Source organism: Phocoena sinus, chromosome 9 (assembly GCF_008692025.1).
Source record: "Phocoena sinus isolate mPhoSin1 chromosome 9, mPhoSin1.pri, whole genome shotgun sequence".
Lineage (NCBI taxonomy): Eukaryota > Metazoa > Chordata > Mammalia > Artiodactyla > Phocoenidae > Phocoena > Phocoena sinus.
The window spans coordinates 23,078,685-23,097,688 of NC_045771.1; the positions used below are offsets into that span (position 1 = coordinate 23,078,685).

Below are 19,004 nucleotides of genomic sequence, written 5' to 3' on the forward strand. Positions count from 1 at the left end.
TATCCATTCCTTTCCCTTGGCTACAAATGATGCCTCACAGGTGGCTGATTTGCACATTAACATCCAAAGCTTCAGAGTCATAGATCAAATTATCTACTGGATAGCTCCTCCTCATGTCCCACAAGGACCTCAAACTTATTGTGCTTGAAAATAGACTCATTATCTTACCCACACCACCAATTCTGTTTCTCTTCTTCTATATTTTCTATCTTAATCAACAGCATTACTGTTCACCCAGCTCTCCGAGTCAAATAAACTAGAATGTCCTAGCCTACTGCCTCTCCCTAATTAAAATTGACACCACATCTGGTTGAGTCTTTTTCCTTAATTCCTTAAAATCTTAATTCTTAATCTATCCCCTCTTTTCTATACGTGCAGGCCTGATGTTCAGGTCTTATTATTTCTTGCTGTAGTAGCCCCTGGCCCCATCTCATCGCCTCTAGGTTTATGTCTCTCTAATTCATTTTGCAGAGTGATTTCCTGAAATGCCATCTGGCTCATGTCACTTCCTTGCTTAAAATACTTTGGTGACATTGTCTGGTATCAGGATAAGACCCAAATACTTATGTTGATATATGATTATACTGACATATGATTCCTACTCAGGTATTACCACTCCCCCAAATTTATCCTATCGGGCAGCTCCATTAAAACTCTTCCAGCTTCTTTAATATAAACATGCTGTGCTCTCTCCTTCCTAGGTGACCTTGCATATGTCGCCTGTACCTGGAACATACTTCCAAACTAAGAAGTCACTTAAATAAGTTTTAAGACTCAGCTCCATTGACACCTCTTTCTACCCTCACCGCCCTGCTCTTTAGTTAGATATTCCTCCTTTGTGCTCCTACAGAAGCATGTGCTGTTTATCTCTATCACAGCACTTACTACACTGCACAGAGGTTATTTGTCTGTGTGCTTCTAAAAGCAGGGACCTTGTCTCATTCATCTACTCATCTTTCATCCTCAGCACAGAGCACAGTACCTAACACAGAATAAGTGATCAGTTCACATCCATAAGATAGTTTCAATCAGTACCTCAGTCAATATTAAAACACATTCAGGTTTCTCTAATGAACCCTGAAAAAGTGCTAGAACGGTGATAGTTCCCTTCGTGTGCTGGAGCCCTGACTCAGGCAAAGCCAACAACTCTGTTGGGGAAAACTGTGTGTTGATGGCTACGGTGTGTGGGGAGTGGTAGGACAGGGGAAAATGGTTATGGAAACATCTTTATGCCATGCCTCATCTATGCTGGGTGCCTTCCTCTGGAGGGTTAATGGTAAAGATTGGATGGGTTATTCAAGGCTACAGGCATGGGGACTTTGCAGTAGTTTTCAGGGACAGTGGTATTTTATCCTGCTGAGGGTGGCAAGAGACAATTTTAATAATAGCTACCACTTAGTGAGGTATTTATTATGTGACAGCACCTCTATACTTTACATAATTATATATTTATTATATAATGTATAATAATTATCATTATTTTCTGAACTTTCATAATTGAAGTAGATAAGATTACCCACATTTTTAGATGGGAAAGGAACTATTTTTTTTTTAAACTTTTAATTTTGGAATCATTTCATACTTAGGAATAGTACAAACAACCCCTATATACCCTTCAGTAAGAGTTAGTAGAGTTTATCCTTCATTTAGATTTGTCTGATATTTCCTCCCGATTACATTAGGTTATGCATTTTGGGGAGGAATGTGACAGAAGCGCTCTTTTCATTGCATCACTTCAGAAAGGATCTGATATCAGCCTATTCCTTTTTTGATCATTGTTTTCAAAGGGAGAAGGATGGCATGTGGAGCTGATAAGGGGCTACTTGCTCTCTGGTTCAAGGCGTCCCCTGTTACTATTTCCACAGGAGTTCTAAATTGTAGCTTCTGCCAGCCTCCGCTCTCTCAGAGCAGAGCTCCTAGATCTTTGAAAGACAGGTGCTTACAGTTAATAGCAGCCTCTCAGGATCTGGGCAGCTTCTCAGGATCTAGGCCCCTCTAAGATGAAATGTGGCATTAGCTAGGCCATTCTTTGGAGGCAGTTAAAGATAATATGTTAGACAGTGGTGAGAGGAAAAAGCAAATCTCCTTTTGCATGCTTACCAGGCTTGAAGAGCACAGATGGGGTCAATCTCAGTTACATACACAATGGAGCCCATAGCTTTTAAGGCAGCACAGCACCCCTTCCCCACCTGATGAGAGCAGAAAGTACACATAATAAGGAAAGTCACAAAGAAAACAGTTTCTCAAAGCTTCTGGTAAAGTGTACCCCCCTTTCCGCCACCAAAAGGAATTTCACTGAATAGATTCACGCTTAGGGAAAAATCAGAAAAAAAAATAAAATGAATGCAGTTCATAAACAAACTCCTAAACCCTGCTTAGCACATGCATGTGCATAAGAACACCCACACTCACGATTTATAATCAAAACACAAGCTAAAAGAACATCACAAACAGTGCACTGGAACAGTCAGAAAATCAACTTAAAGAAAAAATAGCAAAAATGCAATGGGAAAAAGAAAGATTGTACTTTAACCAGAGGGCCTCTGAAGTTACTTTTGTCCCACTTAAAGTGGTAAATGAATGTACTTTTATGTCCATACAAGTGAAAAATTCTAGTATATTTCAGCAAAATACATTTTAAACACCTAATAATTGAAAGGTTAAACCTTACCTCTCCATAGCCACAGACTACCACCTGCTTCCCACCAAACATCATGTCTGTTGTTCTTTTAAGTCTATGGGGGAAAAAAAATTAAATCAGAAAAATCTCTTGTTTCTTGCTTGAGATTAGATTGAGCCCCTTTGTTTTCATGTTTGGGTTTTGTTTTTTTTTGGTTTTGGGTTTTTTTTTAAATGTTGAAAGCAAGCCTGGTTTCTATCTTAGGGAAACTATTTAATGACTAGAAAGAAAAGTTCAATAAAATATGTATTTTCTTTTTCTTTTTTTTTGCAGTACGTGGGCCTCTCACTGTTGTGGCCTCTCCCGTTGTGGAGCACAGGCTCCAGACGCGCGGGCTCAGCGGCCATGGCTCACGGGCCCAGCCGCTCTGCGGCATGTGGGATCTTCCCGGACCGGGGCACAAACCCGTGTCCCCTGCGCCACCAGGGAAGCCCAAAATATGTATTTTCTTATCCATGCTATCCAATCAATTCCATCTCTATGTGAGGCCTTTTTTCTTTTTGTTCCCCTTGTTTTGGGAGTGGTACAGAAGGGAAGAAGCTATAGACCACAAAGTAACTTTTAAATATAAATGTAATTTTTATTTAGGAGGTGACAAAGCTCTGGTTTAATGTGAACATTGTAGCTTATTGAATTAGACACATAAAATATAATGCTGATAAATGAGTCCTACATTTAGTAGTATCAAAATCGCCAATAGGTGGGCTTCCCTGGTGGCGCTAGTGGTTGAGAGCCGCCTGCCGATGCAGGGGACTCGGGTTCATGCCCTGGTCCGGGAAGATCCCACGTGCCGCGGAGCGGCTGGACCCATGAGCCATGGCCGCTGAGCCTGTGTGTCCGGAGCCTGTGCTCCGCAACGGGAGAGGCCACAACAGTGAGAGGCCCGCGTACCACAAAAAAAAAAAATCGCCAATAGGTCCCATATTAATTCACCAGGGAGGGTAATGGGCAACAAGGTGGAGAAGAGCCTTGAAACACACCAACACTGACTACATGAGGTAGTGAGTTTTCTGGGCTGAGTCCTGCTCAGACATGTTCTACCTCTTTGTCTCTGATTCTCCATGAAGCTAGAATAAAGGTCCTTACTGTTTTCAGGGTCTCTTGGAAGAAGTTGTAGGAGCAGTTTCTGGTTTCTCTGTAGGGTCAGTTGGTCTCCCTTCTCTAGGAAGCCCTGGCTAGGCAGAAGAAACTTCAACTAAAACCTGCCATTCTGAGACAGATGGTTCCGACAAATATTTGTAGGTCTTTCTACTCATCTGTTAACCTCTCCTGTTGAAAAGTCTATAAATGCCCCAAAGGCAAAGTAGAAATCCTATCTTTTTAATGATTTGATAACTCCACTCACTAGGAACTGGTATAACTCCATGAACTCCAATGAAACTCAATAAATATCAATTAAGTGCAGAGGCAGTTTCTGTTGAGTGAAGAGGGTAAGTCTGGCTGGGCTACCACCATACTCAAAAGCCATGGCTTAGAATGGTCCTTGACTGGCTCAGCACAGCAAGGAAATCAATAATCATATTTCTGAGCCTCCTTTGCTTTGACTACCCACAAGCCTTTCTGACTCTCTTCCCAAAGGAAGATGACTCTCTCTTTGTGACTACAAATGACTGTGTGGTGGAAGGGAAACTTCATCAACACCACTACTCTGCAAATGATAGGCTGACAGGGTGGATTCCAGTTAGGCAGTGATTTCCTTGTGATCTGAGGGACCCAGATCTGCCTCAAGGTTCAAGGATAAAGGATAGAAAAGACCTCCGTCAAGAAAGGACTTTTGGGGATGTGAGGGTAAGCTGTCTGGCGGTGTATAAGAGTCATGCCAAGTCTCTGACTTCTCTCTAATTCTTCTAGCCCCAGAACTCTCCAGAAGAGTTCCTGAAATATGGTCTGTTTTATGATCTAAAAATCCTATCTGGGATATCCTTTTTGTTCCTACCAAGTCTTCCTTCCTCAGTCTCCATAAGGCTGCACCTGCCTTGCTTTTTGGCATTGCAGACCAATTACAGAAGTGTCCTCTAGGACTGAGTGGGGCCATTCCCTCATAGCTTATGGTGCAGTGTGCAACCAGCTCAGAGCTACAGAAGCTCAATCCCTAATCCTTTCCTCATATGGACTCTCTATTTTGCAGCCTTCCCTGGAGCATACTTTGATGCTTCTTTAACTTCTCCTCCTCTCAACTCCTCTGAGTCTACGGCCATACCACCCTGAATGCACCCAGTCACATCTCAACTCCTCTGAGAGGAGCAACTGCCCATGACCCAATTGGAAAGTTTTTCACCATCTGAAGATGCCAACAAGCTCTTACTACTACTCAGGTTTCCAGTAGATGGGTGATGTTTTCCTATTTCTTTATTAACTTTTAACTCCAGCTCCACTGCTTCCATCTTACTTTCACCTTCATACATTTCTGATGTTAAAGTATCTTTCTTATCCACAGGGTAAACACTGCTTAGGAGGGACCCTGTCCATGTTTATGAGCTAGTAGAGGTACCTTCATGCATCTTTTACTAAATATAGGCAGGTTTTAGGCTCATAGATTTGGGAGTTGAAAAATCTATAAGAAACAGTTGTGGATGAGTAAATATTTTTACAAGTATATATCCAAATCATTATTATCAGGTGCAAAGCTGTGCATCACAATAACAGTTATATGTGGACAGAACTAGGGACAGTCTGTAAACAGACTGATAGAGTAAGGATTCACTCAAATGTCCAATCTATCTGATAATACTACTGAATCTATAGGAGTAATAATTAAAAATAGTTTGAATTTGCATTGAACACCCCCCTCCAGCCCACAAAAAAAAAAAAGATTTCAAAGTAAAAGTCTTCTTATAAGATCTAACTCAATCCTAAACTTACTATATAGGGTTCTAGAAAGAAGGACAAGGGAACTAACATTGATCCCCAGGATTCATACCTTATCTCATTTAATCCTCACAATAACTCTATGAGATAGGTCTTACTGTCACCATTTTACAGATGAGGAAATAGGCACAGAGAGGTTAAATAACTAGTCTGAGGTCTTAGAGTTAATAAATGATAGAGCCAATTGTTAAACCAAAGTCCTTCTTGCTCCAGTGCCTGTGGTGTTGCAAATTGCCTGGGGTTCAGACTAGTAATGTGGCCCACAGGCCCTTTCTTCACTTTTCCATTAACTAATACATGATGGAAGCCATTTGGCTTGGCAATATTCTAAACCAACTTAATGGTTTCACATAGGGAATTACTGAGTCTTCCCAGCAAGAATGAAGGAATTTCAGGACACAAGTGTAGAAACAGAAACTGGGCACTGGAAGAACACAATTTTTGGTATATTATATCTAAGTAGATTTTGTCAGACTTGCAGTCCTTACAGATTTGAAAAACTACAAATGCCACTGGGAAATAACCCTGTGCTCACCACAACTTTCCAGATGGCCAGAGAATTGTATGATAGTTGGTGCTTAAGAACTGACAACATAACCTGGAAGAGAAATACCAGGAACCTTTTCCTAAACCATCAAAGATATTTACCTATTTATAATGACTTTAGTTACTGACTCCCAGGCCTGAGAGGGTGACTGTAAAAACTGCCACCAATAGATAGGGGCTGGTCTGACTTTTTAAGTAAAATAGATTTGCTTGAAATAGTGATAGCAATGGTAGCTCTGAGTCATAAAATATTGAGTGTGATGTAAGTGACAGCAATGATAGCTTTGGGTTACAAAATATTGAGTATGATGTAGCAATAGATCCAGAGGTACTACACAAATCATTTCTAGAAATAACCAAAACCAAAAAATTTAGAACCTCAATTCAACAACTCAAGTTCACCCCAAAGATAACAAAACATTACCCATCAAGAATTGATTCACGGCAACAGTAGAGGTTGTCAAATTTCTGTTTGGTGACTGAGTCATTGACATTCATGGCTGGAACACATAGCTTCCCAGCTTTGGATAGCTGGTACAGCCTGAGGATGAAGGAGATCAAGAAGAACATAAAACAATGAGATATTGCAATCGACGATCAGTTTCATATCAAATTTCACAAATAAGTTAATTGAGGAGGCATGAGAGCCTGAGACACAACTAATTTCATCCTATAAGGTGTATACAGAGAAATAGAGAATACCTTTCCAGAATCTGTATACAGCTTAGAAATAAAGATATTAATCAAAAGGCACGTGGGGAAAGTCTTTGACCCACCACTAAATTTTAAGCATTAAAATGTAAAATTTTTAATTGCTTATTAGTTTTATTTCCCTTTTTAATTATAAAAAGAGAAACTTTAAGTACTATTTTAATCCCACTACTCTAATGCAACAATTTTAACTTTCAAATAGTTTAACTTTCCAATAGTCTCAATTTTATAACTTCAGTACATATACCTATAAATATGTATATCTGTATATAGGGGTTTTATTTAAACTGAGTCAACTAAAAATTAGAACCAGGTGTTTTATTCAAAATTCATCCTTTTCTAAAAGTTTGAAAATATGGGACAATCCATAGTTTTATACATTCAAAAAGATCACAGTATATTGAAGCAGTGATGGTGGCTTATTCAAAATTTACTTCCCTAAAACTTTCATACTTTCAGTTCTTTCTGGGTAAATAACAGGAAACAGAAATGGTTACAATTTTACTCAGGGAATTAATGCTCATTTGAGAAACAGAACCCTAAATCCTTGTTCTCTGTGTAAGAACATAAGCTCTATGAGGGCCCAGGCTTTTGTCTGTTTTCCCCACTGCTAGATCCCTAGCATGGTTCTTAGAGTAGTTCCTGGTCCACTGTAGAAGTTCAATAAATAGATGTTGAATAAATGAATTCGTCCAAAGAGGACAAGCGGTCACTGTATTACAATGACTAGAAAACATGAGGACCACACTTATTCCCTTAGCTACTCCCCCCTCACTATTTTAAGTTTCCTATTTGTGTTGTTAATTTAAAAAACAAGTGTGCAGGGCTTCCCTGGTGGTGCAGTGGTTGAGAGTCTGCCTGCCGGTGCAGGGGACACGGGTTCATGCCCCGGTCCAGGAAGATCCCACATGCCGCAGAGCGGTGAGCCATAGCCGCTGAACCTGAGCGTCCAGAGCCTGTGCTCCGCAATGGGAGAGGCCACAACAGTGAGAGGCCCACGTACCGCAAAAAAAAAAGACAAAAAACAAGCGTGCAGACTCAGATCTCATCATTTCAGATCAGGTTTCAATTTTTAACATAATGTATTCTATAAGTATGTGATTATAAGAATATATATCCAGGGGCTTCCCTGGTGGTGCAGGGGTTAAGAATCTGCCTGCCAATGCAGGGGACACAGGTTCGAGCCCTGGTCTGAGAAGATCCCACATGCTGCAGAGCAACTAAGCCTGTGCGCCACAACTACTGAGCCTGCGTGCCACAACTACTGAAGCCCAAGCGCCTAGAGCCCGTGTTCCACAACAAGAGAAGCCACCACAATGAGAAGCCCGTGCACTGCAATGAAAGATTAGCCCCCGCTCGCCGCAACTAAAGAAAGCCTGCGTACAGCAACAGAGATCCAACGCAGCCAAAAGTAAATAAATAAATAAATAAAAATTTGTAAAAGAATATATGTCCAGGCTGCATAAAACTAGGCGTACCCATGTCAAATCTTACCTGTGGACTCCAGTAACACTCTCTTCCACTATGCCCTTGATTTTCTTAAACATGTTGGGATACTTCTTATAAATCCAGTGAGTAAGATCCCCTCCATCATCCAAGATCTGAAATAATAAGCATCAATAATGTCATATTTCAAACTTCCCAAATGGTTATGCAAAATAACTTAAGAGTCAGTATAATGACCAACAGTCATTACACTGAAGAAAAAAAAACAAGTGAGGGACTTCCCTGGTGGCGCACTGGTTAAGAATCCGCCTGCCAATGCAGGGGACATGGGTCCGAGGCCTGGTCCGGGAAGATCCCACACGCTGGAGAAGAGCTAAGCCCGTGCGCCACAACTACTGAGCCTGCGCTCCAGAGCCCATGAGCCACAACTACTGAGCCCACATGCCACAACTACTGAAGCCTGCATGCCTAGAGCCTGTGCTCCGCAACAAGAGAAGCCACCGCAATGAGAAGCCCGCGCACCGCAATGAAGAGTAGCCTCCACTCGCCGCAACTAGAGAAAGCCCACACACAGCAACGAAGATCCAACGCAGTCAAAAACAAACAAACAAAAAAACAGTGAAAAAAAAAAAACAACAGTGAAATGAAAGGCCAACTGTAATTCTCACAGCCAAGTGACCTTCCCAAATGACATACCCGCTAGGATCAAAATACAGCAGCGCAATGAGGATTTTCTTATGGACTAATAGCTTAAGTGATTACCTAGACCATTAGCTCTTGGCTGTACTGTTGGTAGTCAGAAAGCCTAAACTTGATATTAGCATATTTATATTGGTTGAATTCAGGACTTTAAATATCATCAGTAAAAGCTTAGTTTAAATAAAGCCAGATAAGTAGTCTCCCTCCCAGAACAATGGCTTACAAATGTGTATTCGTTAATCCTTTACTTCTCCCAAAGTACAGGCACTCTCCTATCCAAAACGACCAGGCAGCACTGTAGGGTTTTGCCTAGCACAACCTCACACTCCCTATCAACCAAATTAAAAATAACTAGGGAACTGTGCAGCATGTAGGTGTGCAAGCATGCCTCTGAACAGCTCATCACTGTTTCAGGTTGGGATTAAAGATAAACACAATGCTGTGCCCACTGGAGCTTTCATCAGCAGAGGAAAGTTTCTGAATTATAAATAAGCTAAAGAAAGACCAGCTTAGAATACTATTAGGCAGTAGGCTGTGGCATTTCAGCCCTTCACCTAACTGTTAGAAACGCTTGGCAGGACTTTCCAAGTTGTTACACCCACCCTCCTGGAAAGACCCACAGGACTAAGCTGCCCTCCACTGGCAAGCACCCATTTTGCAGTCTCATCAATTATCAACTCTACTACAAGTGCCAAAGATGCCATCCTGGACACCTGGGTACAGAAAATCTCCAACCTCATGTCTACCACCTGATCTTTTTTGCTTCTGCTCTTGTTTTTGTTTTTGTTTTGGCCATACCACTCGGCTTGTGGGATCTTAGTTCCCTGACCAGGGATTGAACCCGGGCCCTTGGCAGTGAGAGCACCGAGTCCTAACTGCTGGACCGCCAGGGAATTCCCACTTCTGCTCTTGTTGTTGATCTATTTTCTCTGATTCCACTAAACCTTATTTGAGAGTAGGGATCCAAGGCAGGACTCTTATTAAAACTCTTACACTTGCTCCATACCATAAGATAGTGCTCCATTTTCTCCCAGTAGAAACCTTCAGAACAGATTCCCTAAGAAATGGAAAGGCTCCTCTGAGTTTCTCTCTCCCTTTTTTTTTTTTTTTGCTGTATGCAGGCCTCTCACTGTTGTGGCCTCTCCTGTTGCGGAGCACAGGCTCCGGATGTGCAGGCTCAGCGGCCATGGCTCACGGGCCCAGCCGCTCCACCACATGTGGGATCTTCCCGGACCGGGGCACGAACCCGTGTCCCCCGCATCGGCAGGTGGACTCTCAACCACTGCGCCACCAGGGAAGCCCTCTCTCTCCCTTTTTACATGTATGAAATCCCTCATGGAGTTTTTCCTTGCAGCCTCTGATCCCTAGCCACACAAAAGATCAGAGACAAAAAAGATTGTGTCTTAGTCTCAGTATTCTCGTCCACCTTTTCCTTTTAACACAGGTATCGAATACAGGCAGGTAGTTGCTATCCCTAATATTTATTTAATGAATGTAGCCCATAATTCTCACCCTGTTGTCCTACTGCAGAAAATTATTGTCACCTGGGAATCTTCCTGAAGTTGGCAAGCAAGTAAAAGCACTTGACAAGATCTTCTTGACAGGATCCAAAAAGATACGGATCCTGTTTTCTGGGGTCACAGTTGTTCTTACCCTTGTCTTACTCTCTTCGTCAACCTTTCCAGCAGTGTGTGCTGGCTCTACAGTCTATAAAAGCTCGCCATGTACAATCCCCTGTCCTCCCTATGTTCATGACTATAAAATTAATGTTTTATTTCCAGTAGAGCCCCCCTGGCATATCTTCTTTAGCACCTGTCAGTCACACTCCCTTCTGTCACCGTTAAACTCCGCTGGAATGCGCTGACTCATCTTATAGCCGACTCCTCCCTCCCTTTCAGGATATGAAGGTTTTAACCCAGCTTCCTCAAACCAACACTTGGTGCAACGTGGCCTGGATCAGAATCCAGAAAGACAGGCTGCTTCTCTCTGCTGTGTCCCAGATGAAGCCTGCTCTGCAGTCTTTAGCAGTAAGCAATAGTTGGACTAGAGCTTCAATGATTCTTGTTTCAGTTGATTCCCTAATTTCTCCTCTCACCCATATGCAGAAAGGTTTGCAAAGCAGGAGTGCATCGTACTTTGTGAAGCTTTTTGCTTCCCCTTGTGAATCTAATATGCTCTCAGCCTTCAAGCACTTGATCTTTTAAAAAATGAAACAAAAATAAAAACTAAGCAAAAATTTAAAACCCCAAACTTTGCCTATTCGTCTTTCTTCAGGTGAGAAATGAATAAAGAGAAGAAATTTGAACTTGGAATCCCTTCAGGTTTACTATAAATTTAGCACGTGATTCTAGAAAGAAAGCTAAGTACCATAGGAGCTGTGTGTGCGTGTCTGTGCTTTAATCATTGATGTTGTCAGGTGGGGTGGGGGGGGTGGGGGGGTGGTAAGCAGTGGTAGGGGATGGTAACTCATTAATCTTACTTTTTAACCAGTCATGTGTGAACCCTGAGCGGTATTTTAATGTTGCTGATGAATATGAGTGCTTCTGAGATCAGCACTGGCAATGAAAAGCACTTTGAGGCTATAAAGAGGTTGAATATTCTTGGGATGCCCTAAGCATAAGCATCTAGTTCTGCCGGAAGCCCAGGTACATCAGACGGAAAAGGAAGCATTTGCCTTCCTTCCTGCTGGGAAACCCTCTCCCAGACCACACTCTCCCTCTCTATACCTCCAGGCCCCAAGAGAATTGTGTTGGCAGAGATCTAACCCACCATGTTTGGCTGCCAGCCCTCCACATTCACACATCTATCAATGCACCACCAGAAGTCATCTTCTGACTCTCCTTTCCAGGCAAACACAGGAAATCCTGAGAAAAAAGAACAAAGAGAAACCATTAAAGCCTGAAAAAAGGGCTGACCCTAAATTTTGGCAAGAAGATGCTGGTTTTCCCCAATTCCAAGCTCTCTCGTTCTGCTATACTTCTTGGGTTGACTTTCTTCACTGATTAGTATTGTCTTCAGTCCTTTTATACTCGTCTTCGTCTTTGGTGGTCATTTCACTCTTGTTAGACCAAAGAGGACAAACAAAAGGGCCAAGAGTATGATGGATGCTAAAAGTATGACTAAAGGCAAAAAAGAAGGAACCAGAAATATGTACTTCTTCATCCAGTCCAACTGGAATTCTCATCATTTCCCAACTACATTTTGATCTTTCTTGTTTCTATACTTTAGTCATCCCATCCTCTGCATCAGGAAAACTCTTACACTCTTCTCCCTCTGTTCAAATGTTGTTACACTTCATTACCCAGTTAAGTATCATGCTCCTTAAGGAAGCCTTGTAACTCAGCTGAAAGTGATCTCACATGGAATCTGAACTTTTATAAGTCCCTTGTTGGTATACTAAATGTGGGTTTATGATCTGTTGTGGCATTATCATATATGCCCTTGTATTATCATTATTTATATATGTGTCTTTTCTCCTTAACCACAATATAAGATTTTGAGGGCAAAGACACTCTCATTTGTCCTTAAAGTAGGTCAATAAGCATTTGTTGAAAAAAAAAAAGTGAAATGAATGTATATGTACAATTAATTGGACTATATGTTTATATATGTGTACTTTCTATACATATTTTATACATTAATAAAAATTTTACAAATGAATGACTGTAAATGAAAGAACAAATAAAATGCTCAAAGTGCTTGCAAAAAGAGAGGTATGCATGCACTATAGAGCTTTCCCAGAATTTCTCAACAGCTCTGAAGCAAGTGTTTGGTATCCTGATCCGTGTTGGGCTATCAGAGAGTGAAGGCAAGAAACTGGCAAAGTCCAAACTTCTCTATTTCTTTTGTCCTTCAAGTGTCAGTGGCTGTTGTTATCAAATATTAATCTGCCAGGTCAAGTCCTGTTTACCACTGAAGCAGAGCACCAAACATTAACTGCTGAAAACCAGTCGGACCACAAAATTATGCCTGAAGCATTTTCTTTTCTAATCCATATGACCTTAGACAGTGAATAAGGTTCACTGGTGCTCTGACAAGGCAAAGCATTAACTAATAATGGAATATTAGACATAAGAAGATATTTATGACTTCTTAAATATCTATGACTGTGACTGTAAAGCAACACAGTTACCTCGATTATATTTAACAAGAGAAGCCCAGAAAGAGGGCAAACTCATCAAGAATAGGGACCCACCAAGACATGTAAGCAACCTAAGTGTCCATCAACAGATGAATGGATAAAGAAGATGTGGTGTATATATACAATGGAATATTACTCAGCCACAAAAAAGAATGAAATAATGCCATTTGCAGCAACATGGATGGACCTAGAGATTATCATACTAAGTGAATTAAGTCAGAGAAAGCCAAATATTACATGATATCACTTATATGCGGAATCTAAAAAAATAGTATAAATGAACTTATTTACGAAACAGAAAGACTCACAGACACAGAAAACAAACCTATGGTTACCAAAGGGGAAGGGGGAGATTAACAGATACACACTACCATATATAAAATAGGTAAACAACAAGGATTTACTGTATAGCATAGGGAACTACATTCAATATCCTATGATAAACTCTAGTGGAAAAGAATTGAAAAAAGATAGATAGATATATAGATATAGATAGATATATAGATATAGATATAGATACACATATACAGTGAATCACTTTATTGTATACCTGAAACAAACACAACATTGTACATCAACTATACTTCAACTAAAAAAAAAAAAAAGAATATTTCTTTCAAGACAACTTTAAATGTCAACTTTCCTTACAGATATTTATTGAAACAATGGAACTTTTTGGAAACTTTAGTCAAAGACAAAGAGAACACACAAAAGATCTTACCATTTTCTGCTAGAGCAGCAGCCACTTCATTGAGAGTGGAATAGATATTGCAGGCAGCCCATCGGCACTGTGCCCCCAGAGCGCCCAGAGTTTCCATAAGCACCTATATTAAAGAGAAAGCAGGAGATGAGCAAGCATGGGCCAAACAATTGGTCAAGGAGATTAAGTTTATATATTTGACAATGAGAAAGTACATTAGGAATAACTAACGCCCATGATTTTCAAACTGTGCTTTACAGAAACTTCAATACTTTGAGAAGAGGGCAAGGGTTGGGGGTAGGCATGGGGAAGGCTCCAGCTGAGCTGTATGCTTTTACTCATTTAACATATTGGGCCTCCCTGTAAGATTTTTTTTTTTTTTTTTTTTTTTTTTTTTTTTTGCGGGACGCGGGCCTCTCACTGTTATGGCCTCTCCCGTTGCGGAGCACAGGCTCCGGACACGCAGGCTAAGCGGCCATGGCTCACGGGCCCAGCCGCTCCGCGGCATGTGGGATCTTCCCGGACCGGGGCGCGAACCCGCGTCCCCTGCATCGGCAGGCGGACTCTCAACCACTGCGCCACCAGGGAAGCCCTCCCTGTAAGATTTAATTAAACCAAGGCTTTCAGTGCCAAACATCTTTTTAAAAATCACAAATTTATAGCTCTGCTTCTCCTTAGGATATAGAAAGCTGCAAGAGAAGCTTCCACCTCAACAAGAAAAAGCTGGATAATCTACAAAACCATAACTTTTCTTGAGTACATCAAAGAGCTAAGGTCATAATGCAACGAAGGAACTCCAAAGAGCAACAAATCCCTTTAAGGAGAGAGGGAACACTGTTTCACCCTTGTCAGAGCACAGAAGGAAGAGGTGGCTGCCATACATCACGGTAAGAAAAAATTAGCTAAAATTTTAATGAATTAGTAAAGGCTGAGTGTGGGAAAGTATGTCAGTTTGGAACTTCTTGTAGCCCCAGGCATAAGGAGAGTTCATACTCACATGCAAGCTCTTTTCTAGGGGTTTCCAACCAGGGTTCACAAGAAAGATTGGGGGCAGGGAGCTGATTGGCTGTGCTCAAAGATTAAGCATGAAACCTCGGCACATCTCCACAGTCTTCTCTCATAGGAAGCAAAAGCCTTAAACTGTAGCAAGAGGAGCAGGAATTATGCCTGCTACCAGGGACCAGGCAAAGAACCATTGCTTCTGGGGAAGGGTGGAAGCAAAAACTCTCTGCTCCTGGGGGAGTAGCAGAAAATCCTCTTGGGCCCAGGACCCTACACTGATACAAAGTAAAAATCTGCTACCTCTCCAGGAGGGACAGGAAAATATCTCTGCTCAAGACCTACCACCAATACAAGGCAAAATTCGGCTGCTACAGAGAGGAGTGGCAGGAACACTGAAAAAGTCCTACCCTCACAGAGGCCTGCCTAACACAGAGGCTGGACCAGAAAATCTAAGAACCCCACTTGCCCTCACCTTGAGCCTAGCTCCAGGAAACAAGGAGTAGCAGTCGTGCGCTGCAGCGGGAAAATGCACTTGAAGACAGAGCCCCCCTGTGGCAAGCATGTGCAGAAGCCGCTGAAAGCCCGAAGGTGAAGTGCAAACACTGAGGAGTACGAGAGCCCTCCAGCCTGGGGGAATTTGTAGCCTTTGGTATGGAACAATAGAATTGAAATCCAGCCCAATTCATGACAATAATGGAAAATAATATACTACCATTCAATGTAAAATTGCAAGGCATGCCAAAAAAAGTGAAAAAAAACCCCAACCCATTGTCAGGAAAGTATTCAAGAGAACCAGACTCTGAGATGAGATAGATGTTTGATCAGACAGGAACTTTCAATTAACTATGATTAATATATTTATGCTAAGGGATGTAGTGAAAAAGATGGACAACATCCATGAACAGGTAGGGAATTTCAGCATAGAGATGGAAACTATAAAAACAAGTCAAATAGAATTTTTTTTTTTTTTTTTTAAGGATCAGATTTAAGAATTCTTTCATTAGGCTTATCACCAGACTGGGCATATCTAGGGACAGAGTCAGTGAACTTGAAGACAGATCAATAGAAATCACCAAACTGAAATACAGAAAGAAAAAAGAGTGGGGGAAAAAAGCAGAAGAGAGCATCTAAGATCTATGGGATACTATCAATGGCCTAATTTACAGAAGGAGAGAACAGGGCAAAAGATATATATGAAGAGTTAATGGGCAATTATTGTTGAAAATTAATGAAAGAGGATCCAGGAACAATGATATCCCAATAGCAAAGAGTACACTAGTGTACAGATCCACTAAAAGGAAAAGGAACCAGGGCTCCTTGGAGAAATGGCTGATTCCAGGGATAGGACAGGGAAGGTACAAAATGAGCTTAGATCATCTTGTACCAGAAGCAAGGAAGTGCTCAAAGAATGAAAGGGATATGTCAAGAGACAAGGCACAGAAGCAAGACTTCAGGGGTTCCTCTTGGCCAAAATTGGAACAATTTTTATCATAATAAATAATGATAGTAATGGATTATAACCCATTAAATAAAATAGGAAACAATGACTCCACACAAATATAAATACATAAATGAATGAATAATTGGAAGGTTTGATGAAGAATGGGATATTTACATAGTTTCGTATTACTACCTCACAAAATGCTTATTAATTACAAAAGGGGAAAGATAACTTTTACCCTAGAAAAGTCTGGCAGACACCACCTCCATCAAGGGATCAAAATGAACATCAGTTATGGGACAAATCGAAAACAAGTGCCATCTGATAGGATTAAATGAAAAAAGCACAGCATCTTTTTCTACGTACTAAGGACATACTACAGAATAATTTGTCTATAATCTTCAAAGTGTCAAGGTCATGAAAGTCAAGGAAAGACTGATGAACTATCCAGCACTGCAGGAGACTAAAGAGATAACAATTAAATGAGACCCATAACTATGGACAGGATCCTTTGGTTATAAAAAAGTATTATTGGGACAATTAGTGAAGCTCAAATGGGACCTGAGGATTAGATGGCAATAATGAATCAATGTTAATTTCCTAATTTTGAATGGTTGTACTGGTTGGACAGGAGAATGTTCCTGTTTGTAGAAAATATACACTAAGGTATTTGTGGGAGCATCATAAGGCTGGCAACTTACTCTTCAATGGTTCAGAAAAAAAAGTTATCTGTACTGTATTTGCAACTTTTCTATAAATCTGTGTATATTTCAAATTTTTTACAATTATTAAAATAAGTTTAATCCACTGATTTGATCCTGACTTGCTTTCACTTCAGTTTGTAAGATGGAGATAGGCTTCTTTATAAGAAGGTAGTATAGGGACTTCCCTGGTGGTCCAATGGTTAAGACTGTATTCCCAAAGGAGGGGGCCCAGGTTCAATCTCCGGTCAGGGAACTAGATCCCACATGCCACCACTAAAAAGATCCCACATGCCGCAACTAAAGATCCCGCGCACTGCAACGAAGATCCCGCATACCGCAACTAAGACCCAATGCAGCCAAATAAATAAATGAATAAATATTGAAAAAAAAAAAGAAGGTAATGTACCACCCTACTGCTTCGATTAAGAGCTCTTTTAACATGGATAAATCTTTGGTGACAAAGTTTGTTTTAAAATTTCCTGACAGTGCTTAACTTTGGGTACTGATAATTTTCATTTTAAAAAATTTGTATTTTCTAATATTTATATACAAAATAAAAATTCTAATTAAAAATATGCTCTAATTAAAAAAAAATACGTGCAAACAACTCCACTAGGCTAGCTCTCTCACATAATTCGTCAAAGGCCACAGCAGAACTACTCATATCTTAATTTCTTTACCTTTCAATATCCAATCCAATTTTTTCTATCCTATTTTAATTTTCACCTTAAAGAATTTCTGAATTTCTTTAACTAGGATTCCTCAACATGCCAAACAAGAGAATGATACTGAGACTTACCTACAAAGCAATATAAATTAACTAGAAAAGTGACTGGGACCAAGAATATAAGAACTATTTAAAGAACTATGAGTCAAGACTGCTGGCTATTAGGGCTCAAGCAGAAGTGAAGGCAGGTAGAAGTGGGAGAAGGACAGAGCTCAGAAGCTGGTTTAACTTGACTTTAAATCATTACTGTTTAGAGAGAGTAGCTAAGGAATCTGGTTGGAAGGAACTATAGAAACACACCTAAAAAACATAAATATTTAGATCCAAGTCTATTAGAAACATGGACAGGAAACTGTTAACTATGATAGCTATTTCTGGAGCATGGGATTATAGCAGACTTTTTCTACATTATAGATTGTGGTAATGCTTGAATATTGTAAAATGAACATGAATTACTTTTGTAATCAGAAAAATAAAATAGAGATTAAAAAAACAAAGCAAAATTCCTTTGTAATTATTTTTTTAAAGGAAACAGAAAAATGTGGGGAGGGAACAATAAAATAATATTAAAATTGGTAAACTAATTTCGATTACTCCATTCAGGAAAAAAAAGAAAGTAACCTTGAAGAGTGGTAATGTTTATGAGCCAGGAGGTAAAAAAGAAACTAGATGTAATTTAGCAACATGAGACAGTACAGAAGCACTAACTATTTTAAGCCACCACACTGAAGTCTCATGTCCCTGACTGGGGAAGCCCAAAAAAGGTTCCAAGAGTGTTTCTGCCTTGATTCATTAGTCTATGGCTCCAAAAAGTGATAGCTTTTCAATTTATTATACTAATTTTGAGGTACCAAGGTATCCTTTTCCTCAGAGAACACATAACCCAGAAAAGTCTCACAGGGAAGATGCTAACAGTAGCTGTGTCTTGAGGAATCTCTGCTATTCTGAATAAGGAATGTGGCCACATAGCGTTGTGCTTACAAGACAATCTTTTGGAAGAGATCTAGTCATACAAATGACCTGGATCTTATAAATCCCATAAAAGAGTCCAGACAATTTCTTAATACACTGATTTCCTGTAGTGGTCTCATTACGGTTGGCAACTTAATATGTATCACATCTTTGATGATGACAATTCTAAGTCAGTGGTTCTCAGCAGAGGAACTTTGGAAAACCGTGGGGGCATTTTTGGTTGTCACGGTAATCGGTAGGGGAGTGTTACTAGCATTTAGTGGGTAGGGCCAGGGATCTTGACATTTCAAAAGTGTAGGACAGTCTCCTAGAACAAAAAAACCATGCCATATCTGGTATAATTTTCAAGTGTTCCAATGAAAAGTTC

The 19,004-nt window shown here is 40.4% G+C and overlaps 1 protein-coding gene across 6 annotated transcripts in view; it reads right to left on the minus strand.

Moving 5' to 3' along the window:
• Nucleotides 1-19,004, minus strand: part of AHCYL2 (adenosylhomocysteinase like 2) — a 204,276-nt gene that overhangs the window by 23,076 nt on the left and 162,196 nt on the right. For all 6 annotated transcript variants that reach the window (XM_032642990.1, XM_032642989.1, XM_032642994.1 and 3 more), the window contains 6 exons: nt 13,813-13,915; nt 11,720-11,814; nt 8,300-8,406; nt 6,519-6,635; nt 2,672-2,735; nt 2,101-2,189 (listed from right to left, as the gene is read on the minus strand). In XM_032642990.1, coding sequence (XP_032498881.1) covers nt 2,101-2,189; nt 2,672-2,735; nt 6,519-6,635; nt 8,300-8,406; nt 11,720-11,814; nt 13,813-13,915 — 575 coding nt within the window. The remainder of the gene's footprint in view (nt 1-2,100; nt 2,190-2,671; nt 2,736-6,518; nt 6,636-8,299; nt 8,407-11,719; nt 11,815-13,812; nt 13,916-19,004) is intronic.